The sequence below is a fragment of the Sapajus apella genome, unplaced genomic scaffold (genome assembly GCF_009761245.1).
Source record: "Sapajus apella isolate SASKATOON/1434 unplaced genomic scaffold, GSC_monkey_1.0 scaffold43, whole genome shotgun sequence".
Taxonomy (NCBI): domain Eukaryota; kingdom Metazoa; phylum Chordata; class Mammalia; order Primates; family Cebidae; genus Sapajus; species Sapajus apella.
In genome coordinates, this window is record NW_022436983.1 from 17,543,349 (window position 1) to 17,569,077 (window position 25,729).

Genomic DNA, 25,729 nt, shown 5'->3' on the forward strand with positions numbered 1-25,729 from the left:
CTTTGATGGGTGACACTGAGCATCTCATTGAGTTCCCAGTCCAGAGCAGCACCTGTTAAGTGCTTATTGAATAAATGGATTCTGTAAGATGGTTGTTGAGGATTAGTGATACAGTACTATGATCAAGAAACAGAACTGTGAGCTGAGTGAGGTAAAATAGTACATAGGAGATTTCATCTGAGATTATGCGCAATTTAAATCTTTCAAGCATTGATTCTGCACCTTCGATTTAAAGAAGAATCAAAAATATTATTTAAGAAAAGTAAATGATATTTGGAAGCTGAGTGATCTTATGATTTTTAGACTAAATCAATTGCTTGTGTATTCTAGCATAGCCTTCAACCCAGAAAAAGTAGAATCCTTTGAGGAAAGTGATGTTTTAACTTTGGGAATTAAAAAAGAGGATTCGAAGGAAGAATATCTCTGTTATAGTGAACTGTGTTTAGCAGAGCATGAAACATCATAAGGTTTCAGTAAATGTTTAATTGGTTTTATATTGCTGTTCTGGTCAAGAATTAGTAATTTAGTTAGTTGCAAGGCTCAATTAAATACTAGAGAATCATAGAAGTTTAGAATTAAGAAATCCTGGGCCAGGAGCAGCGGCTCACACCTGTAGTTCCAGCACTTTGGGAGGCTGAGGTGGGTGGATCACGAGGTCAGGAGATAGAAACCATCCTGGCAAACATGGTGAAACCCCGTCTCTACTAAATATGCAGCAATTGGCTGGGCATGGTGGCGCACACCTGTGGTCCTGGCTACTTAGGAGGCTGAGGCAGGAGAGTCGCTTGAGCCTGGGAGGTGAAGGTTGCAGTGAGCCGAGATTGCACTACTGTACTCCAGCCTGGTGACAGTGAAACTTCATCTCGGAAAAAAAAAAGAAAAACAACAAAAAACAACCTAGTCAAGTCTCTAAATCTTATACAGTATAATCTGTATAATTTTATAGAGATTTAGAATTATAGACATTGTTACTAAACATTGTTGAAAGAAATTTAAAGAAGACACAAATAAAGGGGAAGACATTTGTGTCTGCGGACTGGAAAACTTAATAACATTAAGATGTCAGTAGTACCCAAAGTGCTCTACAGATTCAGCTCAGTCCCTACCAAAATCCCAGTGATGTTTTTTCCAGAAATAGAAAAGCTACCTTGAAATTCATATGGAACCTCAAGAATCCCAGATAGCCAAAACAATCTTGAAAACAAAGAACAAAGTTGGACTCACACTTCCTAATGGTAGTCAAAACAGTGTGGTTTTGGCATAAAGACAAACATAGAGATCAATGGAATTGAATAGAGATCCCAGAAATGAATCTTTGTATATAGGATCAAATGATTTTCAACGAAGTTACCTAGACTATTCTATAGGGGAAAGGACAGTTTCTTTTTAACAAAAGTTGCTGGGAAAACTGGAAATCCACATGCAGAAGAATGAAACTGCATCCTTATTTTATATCAGGTAAAAAATTAACTCAAAATAGATCAAGCTACTCAGGAAGCTGAGGTTGCTTGAGCCCAGGAATTTGAGGCCAACCTAGACAACCGTAATGAGACCCCATCTCCTTAAAAAAAAAAAAAAAAAAAAAAAAAGACCAAAGACCTAAATGTTATAATTAAAACTATAAAACTCTTAGAAGAGGCTGGGCATGGTGGCTCATGCCTATAATCCCAGCACTTTGGGAGGCCAGGGTGAGTGGATCACCTGAGGTCAGGAGTTTGAGACCAGCCTGGCCAACATGGCAAAACCCCGTCTCTACTAAAAATACAAAACATTAGCTGGGCGTGGTGGTGTGCACCTGTAATCCCAGCTACTCGGGAGGCTGAAGCAGGAGAATCACTTGAACCCAGGAGGCGACAGCTGCAGTGAGCCGAGATTGTGCCACTGTGCTCCAGCCTGGGCGACAGAGTGAGATTCTACCTCAACAACAACAACAAAAAATATATCCAGAATATATAAAGAACTCCTAAATAACAACAACAAAAAAACTCAAACAGCCCAATTGAAAAATGGGTTAAGGACTTGAATAGATATTTCTTCAAAATAGATATATAAATGGCCAGTCAGCTCAACATCAGTAATAATTAGGGAAATGCAAATCAAAATCACAATGAGATACTACTTCACATCAATTAGGATGGCTTTTAGCATAAAAACAGAAACAAGTGTTGGCAGGGAGTGGAGAAAATAGAGCCCATATGCATTGCGGTGAAAATGTGAAATGACACTGCTGCTGTGGAAAACAGTGTGACAGTTCCTCAAAAAATTAAATGTAGAATTACAATATGATCCACCAATTCTGCTTCAGGGTACAAAGCAATTGAAATCAGGGGTTTGAACAGGTATTTGTACAGCTGTGTTCATAGCCGCATAATTCACAATAGCCAAAGATGGAAACAGACCAGATATTCTGCAGTTGTTGAATGGATGGATAAAATGTGTTATATACATACAGTGGAATATCATTCAGCTTTCAAAAGGAGTAAATTATGACACGTGCTGCTACAGCATGGATGAATCTCGAAGACATTATACTAAGCCAGACACAAGAGGACAAATACTGTGTGATTCCACTTTATATGGGATACATAGAATTGTCAAATTCATAGAGATAGAAAATAGAACAGGCCATGGACAGTGGCTCACACCTGTAATCCCAGCACTTTGGGAGGCCGAGGCGGGTGGATCAGTTGAGGTGAGGAGTTCGAGCCCAGCCTGGCCAACAGGATGAAACCCGATCACTACTAAAAATACAAAAATTAGCTGGGCGTGGTGGCGTACGCCTGTAGTCCCAGCTACTCAGGAGGCTGAGGCAGGAGAATCGCTTGAACCCAGGAAGTGGAGGTTGCAGTGAGCCGAGATCGTGCCATTGCACTCCACCCTGGGTGACAAAGTGAGACTATTCAAAAAAAAAAAATAGAATATTGGTTTTTCAGGGGGTGGGGAAAAAGATTTATGGTTTAATGTATCGAGAGCTTGTTTGGGATGATGGAAAAATTGGGGAGATGGATGGTGATGATGGTCACACAGTATGACTATACTTAATACCATTGACTTGTACATCTAAAAATGGTTAAAATGATATATTTTGTGTTTTGTATATTTGACCACAGTAAAAATCATGCCAAAACAAAAACAAAACTATTTTTCTTGAGTTTAGTGTCCTTGGCAATATGTTTTTATGTATTTAAATACATGCATACATATATTCATACACATCTGTGTGTGTGGCATGTGTATATTGGACACCTCTTTTGCCCCACTTTAATCCTCTTTTCACCCAGTTGTTGCTGGAGCAGCCAGCTGTGTGCAGGTGTGACCTCGTACCTGGCCTGAGCTGCCCTGTCTTCCGGTCCCAGCATTTCTGTGCTGCCTGTACAAGGTTGCTCAGCCATATTGATGCATGTACAGACCCGGAAGCTTGAGGGAGTTAAAGTTCCATATGGTAGCCCTCAAACCAGTGGGGAACTAAACCCAGTGAATAAGCTCCTCTGTGTTCTGACACCGAAGCCAGCAGTTCTCAGGTGGGTTCTTATTGCCTCCTCAGCAGATCAAGCCCCAGTTGTCCATAGAAGTGACCAGCTTGAAAATGTGACCTGGAAGGACAGAGAACGAGCTTGTCCTCCTTCCCTGCGCCACTCTTAGTATAAAAACAGGCATGGTGGCACGCACACTTGTAATCCCAGCTACTCGGGAGGCAGAGGCAGGAGAATTGCTTGAACCTGGGAGGCGGAGGTGGCAGTGAGCCGAGATCGTGCCACTGCTCTCCAGCCTGGTGACAGAGCAAGATTCCGTTTAAAAAAAAAAAAAAAAAAAGCTAGGTTACCCATATGTATATGTTCCTAACCTTTCCAAAGCAGAGTGTTCCCATGGGTGGGGACGGGGTGATTCAGGAGTGTGGGAGCTCAGAATAGGCATGTGTGTCATCTCTGCACTGCCTGCCACAGAGCCTGGCTTATGAGCCTTGCTGTTCATTAAATAGGTGCTAGAGAAACAACTGGAAAACTAATCTACGTGCCCCAACATTTGCGTTGAACCCTCATAAATTAGTTTCAATAACCATGTCTTTTCTATTTTTTTATTTCCTTACCCGATTTACATTTTTATTTTTGTAAGTTTTATGTCATATTTAGGACAGTACAACATGTTCATAATATATTTATATGTGAGGATAAATAAGTAAATAAGTCAGGCATGGTGGCTCATACCTGTCATCCTAGCACTTTGGGAGGCTGAGGATTTCTTGAGCCAAGGAATTTGAGGCAGCAGTAAGCTATGATATCACCACTAAATCCCAGTCTGGGCAACAAAATGAGATCCCATCTCAAGAAAGAAAAACAAGATTCTTTTAGTGGTTAGGTGAACAGAGCACTCTGCTTTTCCTGAACCATTTTAAAGCCTGAGTTGCCAGCAATGATGGTGGTCACTCCTCAGTACTTAATACAATATGCGTTTTCCTGGGAGAAAACACCAAACACCAGGAAATTAATGTTGTTACATTTCTGCCTCCTAATCCTCAGATCCCATTCAGGATTTGCCAGTGGTCCCAGTAACGTCCTTTATAGTGAAAATATGCAGTTGTTTATCACACATTGCATTTAGTCATCAGATGTCTTGAGTCCCTTTCAATCTGAAGGAAGTCCGTCTCCCCTCACTGTTCATAGCATCCCCACACTCTTGAAGATACAGCCCAGTTATTCTGTAGCGTGGCTCTCACTTTGGGTTTGTGTGAGGTTTCCTCGGGATTTGATTCAGTGCATCTTTGGCCAGAACGTTGCAGAAGTGACGCTGTTCTCCTCCCTTCAGGTCCTGTTGGATGGTTCGCTTTCAATTTGCCCCTTTCTGCTCAGAGCCCTTGATTAAGGTGGTGTCTGCCAGACTCCTCTGCGGTCAAGTTGCTCTTTTTCTCCTTGTAATTAATTAATAATTTGTGGGAGGTACTTTGAAACTGCAGATGTCCTGTTTCCTCATCCAACTTTCAGTGTATTCAGCTTATTGATACAGTAAGGTTCATGGTTTCCTATTTTATTCATTTGTTATAATCTGTTCCTGTGATTATTTTGATGCCTCAGTGTGTCCAGATTTGGCCACTGGTTGTCCCTTCAGGGTGGCTTCTGTATCTTTTTGACATGTGCCCACCATTCTTTGAGTACTTCCTTACTTTCTAGCACAGGATATTCCAGAATTATTTGGTACTTTCACTGCCTCAGCCCTAGCACTTGGGCCCCAACATACAGTTTCGATCTAGGAGTCAGCCTTGTTCCAAGGAGCCCTGATTGCTTTCAGTGGGGAAGAGTGTACAGAAACCAGGATATGAGAGTTGGCCGTGTCCTTTGCTCTCGGAGTGTCCCTGTTCCTAGGCCCTTCAGTGGACAGGGCTAGGAAATATGCAGATGCATACATGTGTCTACATACATGCACACGCATACATGTATCTGCATGCATGCACATGCATGTATTTACACTTAATACATCCAGCTCTAGTCCAGTACTAAAGAGTTTTCTCACTTCCCCTGTCTGTGACTGGCACCACCTTTTTCCTGTGTGTGCTGGGCTGCCCCTATACAGACACCCCCTCACCCCACAGGGCTCCACTGCCCCCTGCTGAGTTCCCACACAACACCCCCTCACCTTCCCACCCTGCCTGGGCTCCAGCCCCCAGTCCGCCTGCTCTGAATCTGGAATACCCTTCCCCTTAGCCTATGTTGGGCAGCCCCTCATTGGGCACACTGTCCTCATCCCTGCTGGGCTTCAACACCCCATCCTACGTCACTCCAAGTGACCACCTGCCCTGCCCTGCCCTGCCCTACCTGGACCCCACACCTGGCTCCGGGCCGCTGCGGAGCCCCCACTGCCCAGCTGTGTGCACAGCTACATACATGGCTCCATCCAACAGCTTCTGGACTCAATGTTCAGGAATAGAAAGGATGCCTTATTCATTACTATTATTATTATTTTTGAGACAAGGTCCGGCTCTGTTGCCCAGGCTGGAGTGCAGTAGAGCAATCTTGGCTCATTGCAGCCTCTGCCTCCTGGGCTCAAATGACCCTCCCACCTCAGCCTTCTGAGCACCTGGGACTACAGGCACACGCCACCACACCCAGGCAGTTTTTGTACATTTCTGTAGCGACAGGGTTTTGCCATCTTGCCCAGGCTGGTTCAAACTTTTGAGCTCAAGTCATCTGCCTGCACTGTAATCCCAGAGTGTTGGGATTACAGGCGTGAGCCACCATGCCTGGCCAGGATGCCTTATTCTTCAAAACAACAACATAATACGCTTCAGTTCCTTACCATGGTTGTCTCTATGTACATTCAGGTTTATGTGCCTGCAGAAAGACGGCCAGCACATAAAAATCTCTTCCACCCTCTAATGTCCATGAAGAAGGCACCACCAGGAGGAAAACAGACTTTTAGTCTGGAATAAGCCCTGTCTGGCAGTGCAATTTGGATTTGTTCTTTGCCGTGAGCCCTTGGTTAATCAGCACCTAGGATGGTACCTGGGCTTCATGAGTGAGTGAGTGGAGGGACATTCAGAAAGGCTTGAACAAGGTACACACGGTCCTCTAGATGGAGACCAGAGAAACAGTCCTCCAAGTCAATGTCAGTCACTAGGCACATGGGCAAGTCCAAGCATGAAGCTTGCTTTTTTTTTGTTTAATCTTTGTGTATAACTGACCTTCATGAAGAATCCTGTCTTGCTGCCCCACTTTTCCCTTACATACTTTGATGACTTCCTGTCAGCCCCTTCCCTTCGTTTTAGGTGGCTCTTCATTCTCCCGTGCTAACTTGGCACCATCGATAACTTGCATAGCAAAGCATTGAAGGCCGTCACCAACAGTTGATTTTAACAAGTAGGAAACAAAACAAAAAAAGTTAATAAGCAAGATTAAAAGTGAAGTGAAAGCTGCCGGGCGCGGTGGCTCACATCTGTAATCCTAGCACTTTGGGAGGCCGAGGCGAGCAAATCACGAGGTCAAGAGATTGAGACCATCCTGGCCAACATGGTAAAACCCCATCTCTACTAAAAATGCAAAAATTAGCCGGGTGTGGTGGCGCACACCTGTAGTCCCAGCTACTCGAGAGGCTGAGGAAGGAGACTCACTTGAACCCAGGAGGCGGAGGTTGCAGTGAGCTGAGATCATGTCACTGCACTCCAGCCTGGCGACAGATGGAGACTGTGTCTCAAAAAAAAAAAAAGTGAAAGCTGTGTGTGTGTGTGTGTGTGTGTGTGTGTGCGCGCGCACACACGCGTGCACGCAGACACACGTGGTAGGATTTGACTGCAGCTACAGTTGAAAAAAAAAATCCCTGTTCTCTCCCTCAGTTCAAGTAAGAGTCCATAGCAGACTGAGTCCCCAGTGTCAACCAAGAAGTAGTGTTCTCTTCTCCAGCTGTTGTGGGTCATAGGCCAGGTTCTGAGGAACGCTGCGTCATTGATTCCATTTCATTCTCACTCCCCATCCCCGAGTGTCCTGGAGGGCGTGTCTCCTAAGGGACCACCCTAGCAGCCAGGCTGTTGGGAGGGGCAGGTGCTAACTTTTCACCAGCGCCCTCTGTAGAACCTGCTGTGTAGTGAATATTGTGTCATCGCCATGCATTCCCCTCCTTTCTGGGGATTTCACATTTTACAGGAGAGCAACTACTGTCATGCCCACAGAGTAGAGTGGACGCTTGCAAAAGCTCTCCCCTGTTTGTGTTAGCTCTCTGTATTACAGCTGTCCTAGGAGCATTAAATATTCACTCTTTTTTTTTTTCTTTTGGAGACAGGTTTCGCTCTTGCTGCCTAGGCTAGAGTGCAATGGCATGATCTCAGCTCACCACAACCCCCACCTCCTGGGTTAAAGCAATTCCCCTGCCTCAGACTCCCGAGTAGCTGGGATTATAGGCATGCACCACCATGCCTGGCTAATTTTGTATTTTTAGTAGAGACGGGGTTTCTCCATGTTGGTCAGGGTGGTCTCGAACTCCTGACCTCAGGTGATCCACCTACCTTGGCCTCCCAAAGTGCTGGGATTACAGGCGTGAGCCACTGTGCCCAGCCATATTCACTCTTTATCCTCACAGCAGCCCAAAGAAGTGGGTCCATGTATTACCCTCCTCTAACAGGTAAGGTAACAATGGTCACAGCAGTGGTAAGTCACTTGCCCCGGGTCACACAGTTATATAATAGAGGCAGGAGTCACACCCACCTCCAGAGTTCTGTTACTTGAGAAGATAAATAGCTGGTAGAAGCCGTCAGGCCTTCCTGAAGCTACCTGCGCAGGTTGTGGATCCCTCTCAGGTCTCTTTTGTGGTCTCATGTGAAGAGGTGAACAGCCTCTGTTACTGGGTGCAAATAAGAGCATTTCATGAATGCTAAAGGCCTATGAATGGGGCCTCTGGTCCTCCTGGAATAGAAAACATCCATGTTCCCCTTCTCAGGGGCAGAGCGGCGTTTGTTGCTTTTTCATCACAGCCAGTGCTCGCTCACAGAAGTCACAGAAGAGATCACCCGATAGACATTGTCTCTGATGGGGCCGTTGGAGTGTCTGCACCTGGCCCATGCCATTCTGCTTCTGGCTGTAATGGAGCCCAAGGCCAGATGTGGAATTCAAGCTGAACTTGGACTTTCCAAATCTTTCCTACCTCGTGGATTGGGAGGACACGAAAGAGGGAGGGAAGATTCCAGTGGACGTCCCAGAGAGCAGCCATCAGTTTTCTCCAGCAGCTGGCATGGACCTGCTAATATACTGACCTTGAAAATGGAACCTGAAGTGCTTGAACAGCAGCCTGGGCAACTGAAACACTTTCCCTTGTTCCTGGGAAAATTTGCATGGTTTGCAGGGGAAGAACTCACCGTGGTTTTTCTCGACTATGATGTCTTAGATCAAAACTGCATGTTTGAGCCCAAGTCCCTGGATAGGTTCGCAAACCTGAAGAGTTTTGTGGGCTATTTTCAGGCTTTGGTTTAGGTAATCACCTGCTTGAAATTTGACTGCCTCTTTGAGATGCTCATCAACAGCAGAATAGCTCAGTGGGTTGCAAAGGACTGAAATCTCTGCGTTTCACAATTTGTGTGCTCTCTCCCTAGTTTTGGTCAATTTGCTGTTTCCTTCAGGGGGTCTAATAATCTGCTCCTCTGTCTTCTTTATTCAGTAAATAACCAGACAACCTGTAGGCTTAAGGGTAACGACACTACTGTCACAAGCTGGGATCCCGTCAGAAGTTCTCCCATTTGTGGTTTTGAAGATCGCACTTCTCCAATAGATGTTCCCCGAAAAAGCGAAATAAAAGTACTTTTCTTTACTGATGGGCTACAGGGTTTGAGTGTCATTGATTGAGTGGAATACCTTCATATCTTGAAAGCATGTGTGTGTGTCTGTGTGTGTGTGTGTGTGTGTCTGTGTCTGTGTGTGTGTGTGTGTGTGTATGTCTGTGTGTGTGTGTGCGCAGACTGTTCCCGTAGAAACCCTGACAGCTGCCTAATCAGCTTAACTGTTAATGTTGTTGTAATTGGGTGGCAGCTGTGGCTATGCATCTGTTCCTCTCCTTAGGTGGCAACCTGCATTTTTCTAGATGTTTTGAGGCTAGCAATTGGCCACCAAACTGCTTGAAAATGATTTCTACGTTGTGCAGACATCTTCAGTATAAGCACAATTACAATCTTTTCCAACTTAACTACAGAAGAGAGAAATTTGTATTTTTTTTTTTTTTATGTTTTTGTGTTTTAAGGTAGGGTCTCCCTCTGTCACCCAGGCTGGAGTGCACTGAACGATCTTGGCTCACTGCAGCTTCAGCTTCCTGGGCTCAAGCAGTCCTCCCACCTCAGCCTCCTGAGTAGCTGGGACTACAGGCACACACCACCACAAATGGCTATTTGTTTTTTGTAGAGACAAGGTCTTGTTATGTTACTCAAGCTGGTCTCAGACTCCTGGCCTCAAATGATCCTTCTGCATCAGCCTCCCATAGTGTTGAGATTACAGGCATAAGCCACTGCGCCCAGCTGGAGAAGTTTTTATAACCAGAATTACTATTAACAACTAAGGATGTGTTGCTCTAATTAAAGATGAAAAATAGCTGCTGGCCAAAACCAGGCTTTCTGGGCCCACAGCCAGATCCATGGCAGACACTCATGAAGTAGGGCTCTCGCCTCCAACACCTGTGCTCAGTGATGGTGAGACCCAGGAGCTACCTCTGCCCTGGCAGCCAGCTGCTATAGCCACTTCACCCTATTCTTTTATCTTGTTTCCCCTTATACATTTTTATTTTTAATTTTGGTAAAACTCATAGTGAAATATACAGATCTTCCAAGTGTACAGTTTGGTGAGTTTTGACAGTATCTACCCTTGTAACTAACACGGCAATCAAAATATTGTAATGATCCCATCCTTATGCCAATCCATAGTTTGTTCAGATAAAAAATGATTAATCATCATGCTGACCACTTTTCTTATACATGGTTTAAGGAATATTATAGATTTGAAAAAAAAAATCATAGCCCTTTAAGAATTTATGTCACAGAGTTGGACACAGTGTGGCTCACACCTGTAGTCCCAGCACTTTGGGAGGCTGAGGCAGGCAGATCATTTGAGGTCAGAAATTCAAGACTAGCCTGGCCAACATGGTGAAACCTCATCTTTACTAAAAATACAAAAATTAGCTGGGCATGGTGGTGTGTGCCTGTAATTGCAGCTACTCAGGATGCAGGAGAATTACGTGAACCTGGGAGGCAGAGGTTTCAGTGAGCTGAAATTGCACCACTGCACTCCAGCCTAGGCAACAGAGTGAGACTCCATCACAAAAAAAACAAAAAACAAAAAAGAATTTATGTTGCAATAAGTCAGAATATGTGTTTATAAATACATTAGCCATTAAAACATAAAAAACAGTCTTGAATAGCTAGCATTCTATATTTTCTTGAATTTTAATTCAGTTACATAATTCTTTCTGATCTGAAAAAGTAATGATGGCAACATAAATAATAAAGGTTATCAAAGGTCTTTGCATTTTTTTTATATATTCTGCTCCCCTCTAGCACTTCTGACTTTAGGTTACAGAATTTTACAAGTACTCAGATTATCAGAGTCAAGTTTTTAAATTCACCATGCCTAGCTATATGTGTGCTTTTTTTTCTGGTCAGTAAAGTCCATCTCTCTGGCTCTTTTAGTCAGCAGTGATTGAGAACCAAGAGCACTTTGCCCAGGCAGAAACGGAGGCCTTGCCTTTGCTGTGAGTGGACCTGCAGGCTCTGGGCACTGGAGAAGTGGAATTTTCCATATTAGATTTACAGCAAGATGTAAACAGAAATCTTTTGCCTTAGGATGCCAAAGATAATTTCACTGCTGAGTGGATCAAGCCATTACTTCTCAAGAGTGAAATCGTTCCTCCTATTCTTTTGTTTTGTTTTTTGTTTTCTTTGTTTTCGGGGTGTTGCTCTGTCACCCAGGCTGGAGTGCAGTGGCACAATCACGGCTCTCTGCAACCTCTGCCTCCCAGGTTCAAGCAATCCTTGTGCCTCAGCCTCCCGTCCTCCTACTGTTGAATGTTCACAAGTGGTGGGCTCGTTTTTTTTTCAGTCCAAAGCAAAGGGTTGTGGCAAAATCATGTTCCTAGTTTGTTCTTCAGGGAAACAGCGAAACCTTGCCTTCTGTGAGTTGGGATGGGGCAACGGAATGGAGCCATGGTAGATCCAGAAAGGTTGGGAAATACACACTTGGCTGCCATCCTCATCTGTTGCTCCTTGAAACTGACCTTCCTGGATGGCTTTTCCACTTTTCTCCTTTACTGATGCCTGTTATCCAGCTACCAAGCACACTTCCTTCTGTTCCCAAGAAAGTCGTTGGTTGCATGTTGTTCTTGGCTGTTTTAGCTACAAGGTGTGTGTTGCCATTGTCATAGCTAAGTAATTGCACAGGTGATTTTAGCATAGGAAGGCAGCTTCTGGTCTGTTTTGTGGAAAACCTACTTACGTAATAGGAAAAAGCCTCAGGCGTTGGCTTTTAGGCTGCATTATTTGTGTTATGCCTTTAGACGTTCCATTATTTGTGTTATGCCTTTAGACGTTGTACTGGCAGAGGGGGATGCTAAGTGACTACAGAAAAAGTAAAGTGGTTAATGATGATTTTTTATTTTAATGGAATCCCCATTATCTGATCTGAAATAAATATGCAGCAATCACCCAACAGGATGATGTTAATTTTATGTCATTAGAGAATTCAGAAATTTGTAAAAGTAAGCTATTTCGGAAACAATTCTAAGGAGAAAAATAGTAATTTGGTTTTTGGATGAACAGCTGCACATCCTTCATGTTTATCAAACAAGTCATTTTCATAGATTATGTCCTTCCCCTGCTGTCTGCAATCTTCTAAATCCCTTTCACGCTAATGTCGGGCTATCAGGGGCAGCCTCAGGAATCTACATGCGGATGTCTGTGGACTCACAGAAGGGCAAAGCTACCAGCTGAGGGCTCATAACCTTTTTTCTCAAACAGGAAACTGATGGTTTTGCCTCCAAGTTAATTCTTCGTCATGCTTCTAAAGCACATCCTGGCTAGAATCCACAAATTTCGTAACCGTATTTATACTACTTCAAGGGGAAAGGGGGTGTGAAGGAGAGAGAAGGAACTCAAAACTCAGAAAAAGCTTACTAATCAGCTCTTGAATGGCTTCATCTTTGTGTAATTCTTTTTTTTAGAGAGAGAGAGACAAGGTCTCACCCTGTTGCCCAGGCTGGAGTACAGTGGTACGATAGTGGCTTACTGCAGCCTCGAACTCTTGGTTTCAAGCAATCTTCTCACCTTAGCCAGACGAGTAGATAAGACTACAAGTGTGTGCCGCCATGCCTGGCTAATTATTTAATTTGTTTTTAGAGATGGGGTCTTGCAGTGTTGCCCAGGCTGGTCTCAAGTTCCTGGCCTCCCAAATTGCTGGGATTACAAGAATGAGCTACTGTGCCTGGCCATTTCTTTATAATTCTTATCACAGGTATTGGAGTTTAGAAGAGAGAGAGAGAGAGAGAGATAAAGAGAGCCATACGACCCATTGCTGTCATCTGCTGTTACATTCAGTTACAATGTATTTCTGGAATTTGAAAAAAAAAATTATCTTGAAGGGAAATAGGAAGAAGGATGTGATTATCAAGTAACTGTTTGCAAGATAGCTTCTGTCATACAATATATTGGTACAAGGAGAAAATCGTTGTGGGGGGCTAGGGATAATACATGGTCCTTTTACCTTGGGCAAGGAAAATGTTTAATGTACAGAATTATTATTATTATTATTATTATTGAGATGGAGTCTCTCTCTGTTGCCCAGGCTGGAGTGCAGTGGCAAGATCTCAGCTCACTGTAACCTCCACGTCTCCGGTTTAAGCAGTTCTCTGCCTCAGCCTCCTGAGTAGCTGGATTACAGGCGTGTGCCACCATGCCCTGCTAATTTTTGTATTTTTAGTAGAGACGGGTTTCACCATCTTGGACAGGCTGGTCTTGGACTTCTGACCTCACAGACATCCGCCTTGGCCTCCCAAAGTGCTGGGATTATAGGTGTGAGCCACTGTGCCCAACCTGCACAGAATTATTTTATAAGCTATTCTTCGTTCTTCCTTAATTTCCATAAATGGTTCGATGTTGATATTTCTTAACTGTCTCATATAGGAATTTTAATATTTTCTTAGTGTTTAAAATACTTTTAAAATAAGCTAATACCAAGAACTAAATGGGATGTGATTTTGCAAAATCTCACTTCTAATTCTCTTTAAAAGTGACAAAGCTAGCCAGCTTTGAAATGGATGCTGAAAAAACTTTGAAATGCATCTAGAAGCAATAATAATTAACAGCATTTAATATATTTACATATTCACCCTCCCTTTTAAGAACTGATATGTTATTTTAAAATCCTTACTGCATCTGTATAATATTTTGTTACTTATCCATATTACTTTCATCGTTTTGAGACAGAGTCTTGCTCTGTTGCTCAGAATGGAGTGCAGCAGCACAATTTTGGCTCGCTGCAGCCTCTGCCTCCCAGGCTTAAGCAATTCTCATGTCTCAGCCTCTCGAATAACTGGGACGACAGGTATGTAATTTTGTATTTTTAGTAGAGACGGGGTTTCACCACATTGGCCAGGCTGGTGTTAGACTCTTTGCCTCAAGTCAGTCCTCCCACTCTAGCCTCCCAGGCATGAGCTACCGTGCCTGGCTTTCTATATTACTTTATTATATGGAAATTAGTAAATGAGAATAGGATTGATCTTTTTTTTTTTTTTTTTTTTTTTTTTGAGACGGAGTTTCGCTCTTGTTACCCAGGCTGGAGTGCAATGGCGCGATCTCGGCTCACCGCAACCTCCGCCTCCTGGGTTCAGGCAATTCTCCTGCCTCAGCCTCCTGAGTAGCTGGGATTACAGGCACACACCACCATGCCCAGCTAATTTTTTGTATTTTTAGTAGAGACGGGGTTTCACCATGTTGACCAGGATGGTCTCGATCTCTTGACCTCGTGATCCACCCGCCTCAGCCTCCCAAAGTGCTGGGATTATAGGCGTGAGCCACCGCGCCCGGCAGGATTGATCTTAAAACTGCCTCCTGCTGGAAGAAGCTTGCAGTTCACTGAAAAGCCAGACTTGAGTACAAGGTCTGGGATGATATATATATTTTAAATAAATCAACAAAAAATTTAAAAAACGTTGTGAGCCCTCAGCTTGTAGCTTTGCTCTTCTGTGAGTCCACAGACATCTACACGTAGCTTCCTGAGGCTGCCCCTGATAACCTGACATTAGCACGAATAGTTTTTAGGATAAATGACGTTTCCTCAATAATGAGGGTTATTTAAACACTGAAAGAATAAATATCACAGCACAAATTATTTTGTATTTTATCCAATTGGAGAAATATTACAAAGTGGCAAGTAAATGTTCAAATTGAGAGAAGTTAATAAATGAGGGAGTGTATAATTTGTACTTCATTGTCAAGAGATAATTGGAAGATCTTTATGTAGGCCAAGCAAGAACAAAGCTAAGTTGTAGGTTCCTTTTATTGTGCTACCATTGCCAGGCCTAAGGAATATTTCTAAAGGTACTGAGAAGTTTCTTAGATCTGTTTTATTACATTTCACTTATTAAACCATTGCCTAAATATGTTTTCTGTAAAGAAGATTTAATATTGCTTTTCTTCTGGTGACTGAAATTAGGCTTTTCATTATCCCAATTCATTAATAAGTAGGAAAATAACAATTTTTTTTCTCAGCCTCATGAATGACTCATATATTGTTCTTTTTCTCTCGTCCATCTCAAAATACTTAGGAGATACACACATATTACAAATTATATTAAATAATTTGTGTTCAGATATTCTTCCAATGCTCTTTACCCCAAAATGCTATTTTTGTGGAATTACATAGTTCCAATAAGAATGTTGAGAAAGAGATTTGATTGTTTTGCCTTTGTGAAAGAGAAACTGTGGCTATGGGGAGTTAGGCATCTTTAAAACAGTTGCCAAACATACATTAGCATCTTTCATAGGAATTTTGTTCAGGGGAGGAAAATAGAGAAAGAGAAAAAATAGTTGGAAAGAAAGGAAAAAAAAAAGAAAATGAACAGAGAGAATCTGAAACAAACAGATAAAATAAGGTAGCAGACATCCCCAAATATCAGTAACCAACAATGGACTAGCTCCTCCAGTTAAAAGACACTGAGTGTCAAACTGCATTTATTTACATACAGGCACATACATGCATTATACACACACATACTCTTTTTTTTGAGACGGAGTCTCTCTCTGTCGCCACGCTGGAGTACAGTGGCACAATCTCTGTTCACTGCAACCTCCACCTCCCGGGTTCAAGCAGTTCTCCTGCCTCAGCCTCTCAAGTAGCTGGGCACGTGCCACCACACCCATCTAATTTTTGTATTTTTAGTAGAGACAGGGTTTCACCATGTTGGGCAGGATGGTCTCAATCTCTTGACCTCGTGATCCACCTGCCTTGGCCTCCTGAAGTGCTTGTTTGCAAGCATGAGCTACTGTACCCAGCCACACACACATATTCTTTTTATGAGACATATCTAAAACGTAAGGATACATAAAGGTTAGAAGGCTGAAAATTGATTTCCATGCAGCACATAATCAAAAGAAAGCTACACCAGCGGTATTAATACCAGACAAAATAGGCTTTAAGGCAAAGGGCATTCCTCTATCTGGGAGATTGAGAGGGTCACTACCTAGTTATTAAAAGTTCCATTCACCAGGAAGAGAAAAAAATTTATAAGCTTGTACACACATAACAACTTAGCCTTAAAATGTAGGAAGCGAAAGTGACCAAATTATACAGAAAAATAACACATCCACCTAATAGTGGGAGAATCTAATAGATCTCTCCTGATAATAGGTGAAACAGGCCATGCACAGTGGCTCATGCCTGTAATCCCAGCTCTTTGGGAGGCTGAGGCAGGCGGATCACCTGAGGTTGGAAGTTCAAGAGCAGGCTGAGCAACATGGTGAAACCCTGTCTCTACTAAAAATGCAAAATTAGCCAGGCATGGTGGCACATGCCTGTAATCCCAGCTACTCTAGAGATCGAGGCAGGAGAATCGCTTGAACTGGGGAGGCGGAGGTTGTGGTGAGCCGAGATCGCACCATTACACTCCAGCCTGGGCAACAAGCGTGAAATAAACAAGAGTGAAACAAAATAAAATCTTTAAAAAAGTTAAAACAGACCCCCAAAAAATCAGGATCTAGAACTTGTAAAGAACAGGAGCTGGATATACTGAACATGTTTATAATACTGTACCAAACAGCTGCACAAACACATTCTTTTCAAGCACACGTAGTAGATTTATGAAATTTGATGACATTGAACCAAAAGCAAGTCTCAAACTGTCAAAGAATTACTGTCACTATGGACAGCCTACTCCGATCAGAGTGAAAATGAGTTAGACATTAAAAAAAAAAAACCTCCCATCTGTTTGCAATTTAAGAAACATACATCTAAACAATTCATGAGGCAAGAAAGAGATCAGATGGCAATTAGAAAGTATTTAGAATCAACTGGCAGTAACTCACATCTTTAATCCCAGCGCTTTGGGAGGCTCAGGCTGAAGGACTGCTTGAAACGAGGAGTTCCAGACCAGCCTGGGCAAGATAGTGAAACTCTGTACAAAAATAAAATAAAGATAGCCAAGTGTGGCCAGGCATGGTGCCTCATGCCTGTAATCCCAGCATGTTGGGAGGCCAAGGTAAGAGGATTACTTGAGCTCAGGAATTTGAGACCAACCAGCCTGCAGAACATAGCAAGATCTCATCGCATTAAAAAAAAAAAAAAAGCCAGGTGTGGTGGTGCATGCTACTCAGGAGGCTGAAGTAGGAGGGTGGCTTGAGCCCAGGAGTTTGAGGCTACAGTGAGCTATGATAGCGCCACTGCACTCCAGCCTGGGTGACAGACTGTCTTTTTTTTGTTTGTTTGTTTTTGTTTTTGTTTTTGTTTGTTTTTGAGATGGAGTTTCACTCATGTTACCCAGGCTGGAGTGTAATGGCGCGATCTCGGCTCACCGCAACCTCCGCCTCCTGGGTTCAGGCAATTCTCCTGCCTCAGCCTCCTGAGTAGCTGGGATTACAGGCACGCGCCACCATGCCCAGCTGATTTTTTGTATTTTTAGTAGAGACGGGGTTTCACCATGTTGGCCAGGATGGTCTCGATCTCTTGACCTCGTGATCCACCCGCCTCGGCCTCCCAAAGTGCTGGGATTACAGGCATGAGCCACCGCACCCGGCCCTTTGTTTTTGTTTTTAAAGACAGAGCCTTGCTCTGTTGCTCAGGCTAGAGTGAAGTAGCGCCACCTTGGCTCACTGCAACTTCCACCTCCCACATTCAAGTGATTCTCCTGCCTCAGCCTCCCGAGTAGGTAGGATTACAGGTGCCCACCACCATGCCCAGCTATTTTTTATATTTTTAGTAGAGACGGGGTTTCACCATGTTGGCCATGCTGGTCTCAAACTTCTGACCTCAAGGGATTCACCTACTGCAGTCTCCCAAAGTGCTGGAATTATAGGCGTGACCCACTGTGCCCAGCCCTCTATTTTAAAAAATAAATAAAAATAATAAAACATGTCAAAACTGTTCAGGTGCTGGGTGTGGTGGCAGATGCCTGTAGTCCCAGCTACTTGGGTAGGAGAATCACTTGAGCCTAACTTGGGAAATACAGCAAGACTGCATCTCAAAAAAACAAAACAAAACAAAACAAAATTAAACAAACTGGTGGGAAACCACTGAAACAATACTTAGAAATGGATGTCTTGCTGGGTGCAGTGGCTCATACTTGTAATCCCAGCACTTCAGGAGGTCAAGGCGGGTGGATCACCTGAGCCCAAAGAGTTTGAGACCAGCTTGGGCAATGTGGTAAAACCCCGTGTCTACAAAAAATACAAAACATTATCTGGATGTGGTGGCATGTGCCTTTAGTCCCAGCTACCCAAGAGGCCAAGGCAGGAGGATTGCCTGAACCCTAGAAGTTGAGGCTGCAGTGAGCCAAGATTGCACTACTGCACTCCATTCTGGGCGACAGAGTGAGACTCTGTCTCAAAAAAAAAAAAAAAAAAAGACACAGCTGCAAGGGAGAATCTCAGGAGCAAGATCTAAGCAAAAAAAGCAAGGTGTGAAAGAATACATAGAACATGATACCATTTTTAGAGATATAAATAAATGTTGTAAACTATAAAGAAAAACAAGGGGCTGCGCGAGGTAGCTCACACCTATAATCCCAAAACTTTGGGAGGCCAAAGCAGGGGGCGGATCACGAGGTCAGGAGTTTGAGACCAGCCTGGCCAATATGGTGAAGCCCTGTCTCTACTAAAAATACAAAAATTAGCCAGGTGTGGTGGCATGCCGCTGTAGTCCCAGCTACTCAGGAGGCTGAGGCAGAAGAATCGAGAAGCTTGAACCTGGGAGACAGAAGTTGCAGTGAGCTGAGATTGAGCCATTGCGCTCCACTCCAGCCTGGGTGACAGAGTGAGACTTCATCTCAAACAAGAAAGAAAAGAAAAATAAGGGAATGATAAAACTCCAGAAATGACAACTTTGAAGGAGGAAGGGAATGTGACAGAGGGAAAAACCAACCCCGTTGCACTGAGGACATCAGAGGATACAGTGTTCTAGAACTGGGCAGATTTGTATCATTCTCTTATATCTTGCATTCATCTCATAACCTTTGAATGTGGACAATATTTAATAAAGTTAATTACATTTAAAATAAGTGCACAACACAGCGTGGTGGCTCCTGCCTGTAATCCTAGCACTTGGGGAGGCTGAGGTGGACGAATCGCTTGAGGTCGGGAGTTCAATACAATCCTGGCCAACATGGTGAAAACCCATCTCTACTAAAAATATAAAAATTAGCTGGGCTTGGTGGTGAGTGGCTATAATCCCAGCTACCTTGGAGGCTGAGGCAGGATAATCACTTGAACCCGGGAGGTGGAGGTTGCAGTGAGCTGAGACCACGCCACTGCACTCCAGCCCGGATGACAGAGTGAGACTCCGTCTCAAAAAAATATATAAAAAAAAGTGCAATTGCTAAATTACAGGATACCTGTTCCTGTATATGTGCAAGAAAAGTATTAATTTTTTGGAGAAAAGGTTAATTATAATGAGTTCTTAATTACTTAGGTTTCATGATTTAAATTTTCTCTTCTATAAAGGTGTTTCTTCCCCCACCCCCATTCTCTTTACCTTGCTGCTCCTTAATTGCAGGAAAGATTTGAAGCACTCTTCACCATCTATGATGACCAAGTTACTTTTCAGCTGTTTAAAAGCTTTAGAAGAGTCAGAATAAATTTCAGCAAACCTGAAGCAGCAGCAAGGGCGCGAATAGAACTCCACGAAACAGACTTCAATGGGAAGAAGCTAAAGCTGTATTTTGCACAGGTACTTCTCAGTGAAAGAACACTGTTCTCTAAACTTGTCTTTCTCCATCCAAAAATATTTTTAGTTCACCATTTTCTATATTATTGTAGCAGAGGTGTGTGGAATGAACCATCTCAATCAGGAAATAATATAAAAATATTTTCCCTTCATTTTATAGATACATAATTTTATTTATTTATTAAGCACCTTTGTCTTCCTGACTCTATTTTGCTGAGAATAGTAGTTAACGGAGTTTATTTTTCTGGCAGCTTTGCTCAGCTGGGATTCTGTGTGGGTACACCCCCTAGTGTTAGGGAACTAACTTCTCTCCTGTGCATCTAGAATGGCACACAGGAAATAGGACATGAAATCCTTGGGAAAATTGAGAAAATGGTTTCTTAAATTGTTTTCTGTGTTCTGAATTCATATGAGGAACCAGAGAGGTGACATAGAACTGTACAAAAAGGCTGTCTTTGAAGTTGCTGAGGATCCTGTAGGGAACCAAAAGTTGGCTGTGCTGAGTAGATTCTAATCCTGCATTGGTGTGACTCTCTGGGAAACCGATTTCTTCTGAGAAGAATTGGCAAAATAAAGGGATTACTTGTGTATTAAGTACACTGTTTTATTTTCAAAAAAGTAATTTTTTCAGTCTCACTTTCAAATTTTAAAAAAAGATTTGTTGCCTTGTATTGCAAGTAAAAACCTAAATGAAAGAGATGTTTTGGCGTTTCTTGGTAGAGTCTCTTGAGATGGGGTACAAAATAAGTCATTAAAACCTAATCTCTTCTAAGGCTGGAATTTAGTGATTACTGAATTCCAGAGAAATGTCATTCATTTCTCTGTTTGTCCATTTATTTATTTATTTTCTTTCTTTTTTAAAAATTATTTCATTTATTTATTTATTTATTTGAGATGGAGTCTCGCTCTGTCACCCAGACTGGAGTGCAGTGGTACAATCTTAGCTCACCACAACTCCTGCCTCCCAGGTTCAAGTGATTCTCCTGTCTCAGCCTCACTAGTAGCTGGGACTACAGGCACACGCCACCACATCTGGCTAATTTTTGTATTTTCAGTAGAGACAGAGTTTTACCATGTTTGTTGGCCAGGCTGGTCTCGAACTCCTGACCTCAGGTGATCCACTCTCCTAGGCCTCCCAAAGTGCTAGGAGTACAGGCGTGAGCCACTGCACCCAGCCCATCCATTTTTTTTTTATTCAGTTAATATTTATGAAGCACCTACCATGTGTGGCCATCTGCTGTGCACTGAGTGGCCAGTGGTGAGCCAAAGAGACCCTGTCCTACCCTCTTGGAGATTATAGACTATTTAAGAGAAATTTTTAATTTTCTACAAAAAGATGGAACAGTAAACATAAAGGTGAAAAATGAAGAAAACAGCCCAGTTTGCAAACGGGCTTTGAGCGTCTCGCTCCCTGCAGGTGCAGACATCTGGCGAAGTGCGGGACAAGTCGTATCTCCTGCCGCCCCAGCCGGTCAAGCAGTTCCTCATCTCGCCTCCAGCCTCTCCCCCGGTGGGGTGGAAGCAGAGTGAAGACGCAATGCCTGTTATAAATTATGATTTACTCTGTGCTGTTTCCAAACTGGGACCAGGTAATACACTTCTCTTTTTCCTCTTTTCTTCCCCAAGAAACTTTTGTATTGAAGATCATATTCAGCAGTGTGCGTTGTGGCAGTATGGTTAGAGCAGAGGATGAAGTCACACACACCCGGGTTCAGGTTCCAGCTGTGGCATCTGCTTGCTCTGTGATCTTGAGCAAGTTACTTAGCCTCCATTTTCTGAGCCTCTGCTTTTCTGTCTGTAAAGTGGGGAGAATCATATCCACCATTCAGTGTGGTTATAAGTATTAAATGAGGGCCGGGTGTGGTGGCTCATGCCTGTAATCCTAGCACTTTGGGAGGCTACAGCGGCCAGATTGCTTGAGATCAGGAGTTCGAGACCAGCCTGGCCAACATGACGAAACCCCATCTCTACTAAAATATAAAAAACCAGTTAGGAATGGTGGCATGTGCCTGTAGTCCCAGCTATTCCAGAGGCTGAGGCAGGAGAATTGCTTGAACCCAGGAGGCAGAGAGGTTGTGGTGAGCTGAAATCATGCCACTGCACTGGGTGATGGAGTGAGACTCCATCTCCAAAAAAATAAAAATAAAAGGCTGGGCACAGTGGCCCACGCCTGTAATTCCAATGCTTTCGGAGGCCTAGTAGGCAGATTACGAGGTCAGGAGATTGAGACCATCCTTGCCAACATGGTGAAACCCTGTCTCTACTAAAAATACAAAAATTAGCTGGGCATGGTGGCATATGCCTGTAGTCCCAGCTACTCGGGAGGCTGAGGCAGGAAAATTGCTTGGACCCAGGAGAGAGAGGTTGCAGTGAGCTGTGGTTGTACCATTGAACTCCAGCCTGGAGACAGAGCGAGACTTCATCTCAAAAATAAATAAATAAAATAAAAAATCAGTAGTAAATGACGTATATATAATAATAAATGTAACTGCATTTTTACTACTACAAATTTTGCGAGTACTTGATAGGCAGTTAGTGACTGTCAGGTGCCACCGAGTATCAGATAGGCAACAACTACTTTGAATATATTTCAAGGAATTGGTGGTGATGTCATCTCATTCCTTCAATATTTTTGTCATTTCTTTTTATTTCCTCTATTCCCTCTGTTTACTTTTTCTACCTCTCTGATCCTTTTAAAACCATATAAGAAACTGGTGTGATGCTGGTTCAGACAGCTGTCTATCCAAGACAGAGCTATATGTCTTATAGGGGAATAAAAGAGGCATTTTGAGGAAGAAGTGACTCAGTACTGCTTTTAAATGTTGGAGCTATATCTTGGATATCCAAGGTCCTATAATCAAGGGATTGCCTGTGCTGCCTGGAGCCTTACAATTATCTCCCAAAGGAAAACTGAAACTATTATGAAGTTAAACAGATTTACTTGGCCAGGCGTGGTGGCTCACACCTCCACTTTGGGAGGCCAAGGCAGGCAGATCACCTGGGGTCAGGAGTTCGAGACCAGCCTGGGCAACATGATAAAACCCCATCTCGACTAAAAATACAAAACTTAGCTGGGCGTAGTGGCACACACCTGTAGTCCAAACTACTAGGGGAGGCTGAGGCAGGAGAATCCCTTGAACCTGGGAAGAGGTTGCAATGAGTTGAGATCGTACCACTGTACTCTAGCCTGGGCAACAGAGTGAGACTCCATCTCAAATAAGTAAACAAATAAAAAGAATAAACAGATTTACTCATATTATTCATAAAACAATAATTAGCATTTGCATTTTAGCTCCCAAGACCTCAGTACTGAAATAACATAAGAGCCTTAAAGTATCAAATCTCTAACAACAAAACAAGATAAAATACTCCGACATAGGATTTAAAGATTTAAAAAGCAAGAATCATCCATTAAAATAGGAGTAGAACAAAATATTGCAAGAAACAAAAGAGTTCTTCTTGCTGGAAGTGATGCTTTTGTCATGGTTCTCACTTGGTTTGCCTCCACAGGAGAGAAGTACGAACTTCACGCGGGAACTGAGTCGACACCCAGCGTGGTGGTTCATGTCTGTGAAAGTGAAACTGAAGAGGAAGAAGAAACCAAAAACCCCAAACAGAAAATTACCCAGACGAGGCGCCCCGACCCTCCAACCGCAGCACTGAATGAGCCCCACACCTTCGATTGTGCACTGTGAGGCCCTTGCTTGTGGTGTGAGGCGGCTGCCTTGGTGGGCTCCGGCCATGGTGATCTCTGCCCCGAGGCCGATGTGTTGCTGTGAACAGCGTCGGTGAGACTTTACAGAGTGAGGTTTAGGTCTTCTCACCACGCCTGGTGTAGGGTAGCAGCTGATTTGACCCATCCCAGATTGTAAGTGGTATTCCAAATGGCACTTTACATTAAAGGAAAAGCCCCTAAGATGTGGCCACCCTGAACCATTTTTAAATAGTGACAAATTAGGAAAACAGCTTCCTACCCCTCCAGCCGGGTAATTCCTCCTGCTTCTGTATCCCATGGGGTACCACAAACTGGAACTCTAGTCACACCCAGTACAGTACCATTTTTATGAATTTAAAAATAGTCTTACAATTTTAATCATCGTTTGTGGGTATTTTTGTACTGGTATAAATAGCTTCTAATTAATAAATCGATCAAAGGTTGTTATTCTGTATACATGAAATTTTTTGCAGGAAAAGAAACCTGAAATACAGAATAATTTGTAGAAATCATGGTTCTCAAGTATTTGTTTCATTAGCTTTGGGTAAGAAATGCCAAATCCACTTTGAGGATCAGTCGTACGACACAGATCCACCCACGTGTTGCCCTTACCTGGAATTTGGGACAAAGCAATGGACAGGCCCCCATTCCTGATGCGGCGCCCACCAGACATGGCTGCCGGGGAAGGATGGCCACTTTGGAAGTGGGACGTATCACCAGTGAGCCTCAATGATTAGGATTGCAGGTGGCTACTGCATTGTGCTGTTCATGACCGTGTTCTAGCCTGTAGACCACCCAGCTACCTTCATTCACCAGTTTTATCCTTCACCTTTGCCAATGTCTATCGTGTTAACCACTAGTTCTCGAGTTTTTTGCTATGATGTGTATACTTATGTATGTCATTCATAGACTTTCAACTAGAAAAGGTAATGATAAGGTTTTCTGAAGACCATTTGTAAATTGTCCACTTAACCTTTTTTCAGCTTGCTATGAAAAATATTCACACCTACTATTTTTCTATTAATTAGGCAATGAGAGGGAGATCGTTCAGTTTTACTTTTCTTTTTGTTGAAACTTTTTACTCTGGATTGCAGTTGGCGCTTTTCCTAAAACCAAATTGTTTCTCACTTTTGTGTCAGAATGTATATTTGAAGCTCCCTAAGAAGCAGCAGGATCTTTTTAACTTTTTCCGGTGTGTTTCAACTTTGAAGTCTCTTTTGTAGAAAAGTCTTGTAACTGAGAAGGCTTTGCCTTGGGCTGGGTGGGTCTGCTAGCCTCTCCTCACTGTGCTGTTTCCTTTGTGTGGCACACGTGGGAAGCTCCCTGGCATGTGAAGGAGCTGCAAACGTGAGAACTAGTGAACCAAGGTAGCTGCCACTACGAAGGAGCAGAACGCAGGTATTCAATGATGATGTCCTCACCGTGTGGTAACATGTCATTGCGGTTCAGTTCTCACTATGGTAAAATTTATTTCTGAGCACTTACACTGTGTTACATACACCCAAATTTTTGTTTCTGTATTTTCCTTGCCCTCAAATACTCTGAAGTGATAAACCTTTCCATTTGTACCAAACTACCATTGCTAAGCCTCCGTGTAAATTCAGTTGAAATTTGCAATTCTATCAGCAATTAATGTATTAAATGCAGATCATCATTTGTCATTTTAATAAATGTACTTTGCAGTTCTGGACTGAGCTTTGTGCCCATTTTTTGTTGTAAGGTGGACCGTATATGTCAGGAGACATGTATTGTCAACAACTGAGAATTTAAAAAGTTTCCTTTTAGGTAATAGCTATTCACTGTAATTTTCTAAGTGATCAAACTCCATGATGTTTTCTTATTTGACTGGGCTTTCATTCTCTGCCTGCCAATTAAGCAATATTCTATTCCTGGCCGGGCATGGTGGTTCAAGCCTGTAATCCCAGCACTGTGGGAGGTCGAGGAGGGCGGATCACCAGAGGTCAGAAGTTTGAGGTCAGCCTGGCTAACATGGTGAAACCCTGTCTCTACTAAATATACAAAATCAGCTGGGTGTGGTGGCACACGCCTGTAATCCCAGCTACTTAGGAGGCTAAGGCAGAAGCATCCTTTGAACCTGGGAGGCGGAGGTTGCAGTGAGCCAGGATCATGCCACTGC

At 43.1% G+C, this 25,729-nt stretch overlaps 1 protein-coding gene across 4 annotated transcripts in view; it reads left to right on the plus strand.

Annotated features, from left to right (window-relative positions):
- Positions 1-25,282, plus strand: part of RCAN3 (RCAN family member 3) — a 42,825-nt gene extending 17,543 nt beyond the window's left edge. For 2 of the 4 annotated variants that reach the window (XM_032300829.1, XM_032300828.1), the window contains exons 3-5: positions 19,707-19,880; positions 21,295-21,466; positions 23,388-25,282. In XM_032300829.1, coding sequence (XP_032156720.1) covers positions 19,707-19,880; positions 21,295-21,466; positions 23,388-23,572 — 531 coding nt within the window. In that variant the 3' untranslated portion in view covers positions 23,573-25,282. The remainder of the gene's footprint in view (positions 1-19,706; positions 19,881-21,294; positions 21,467-23,387) is intronic. The other 2 variants (XM_032300831.1, XM_032300830.1) reach the window with 2 other exon arrangements.
- The last annotated feature ends 447 nt before the right edge of the window (positions 25,283-25,729 follow it).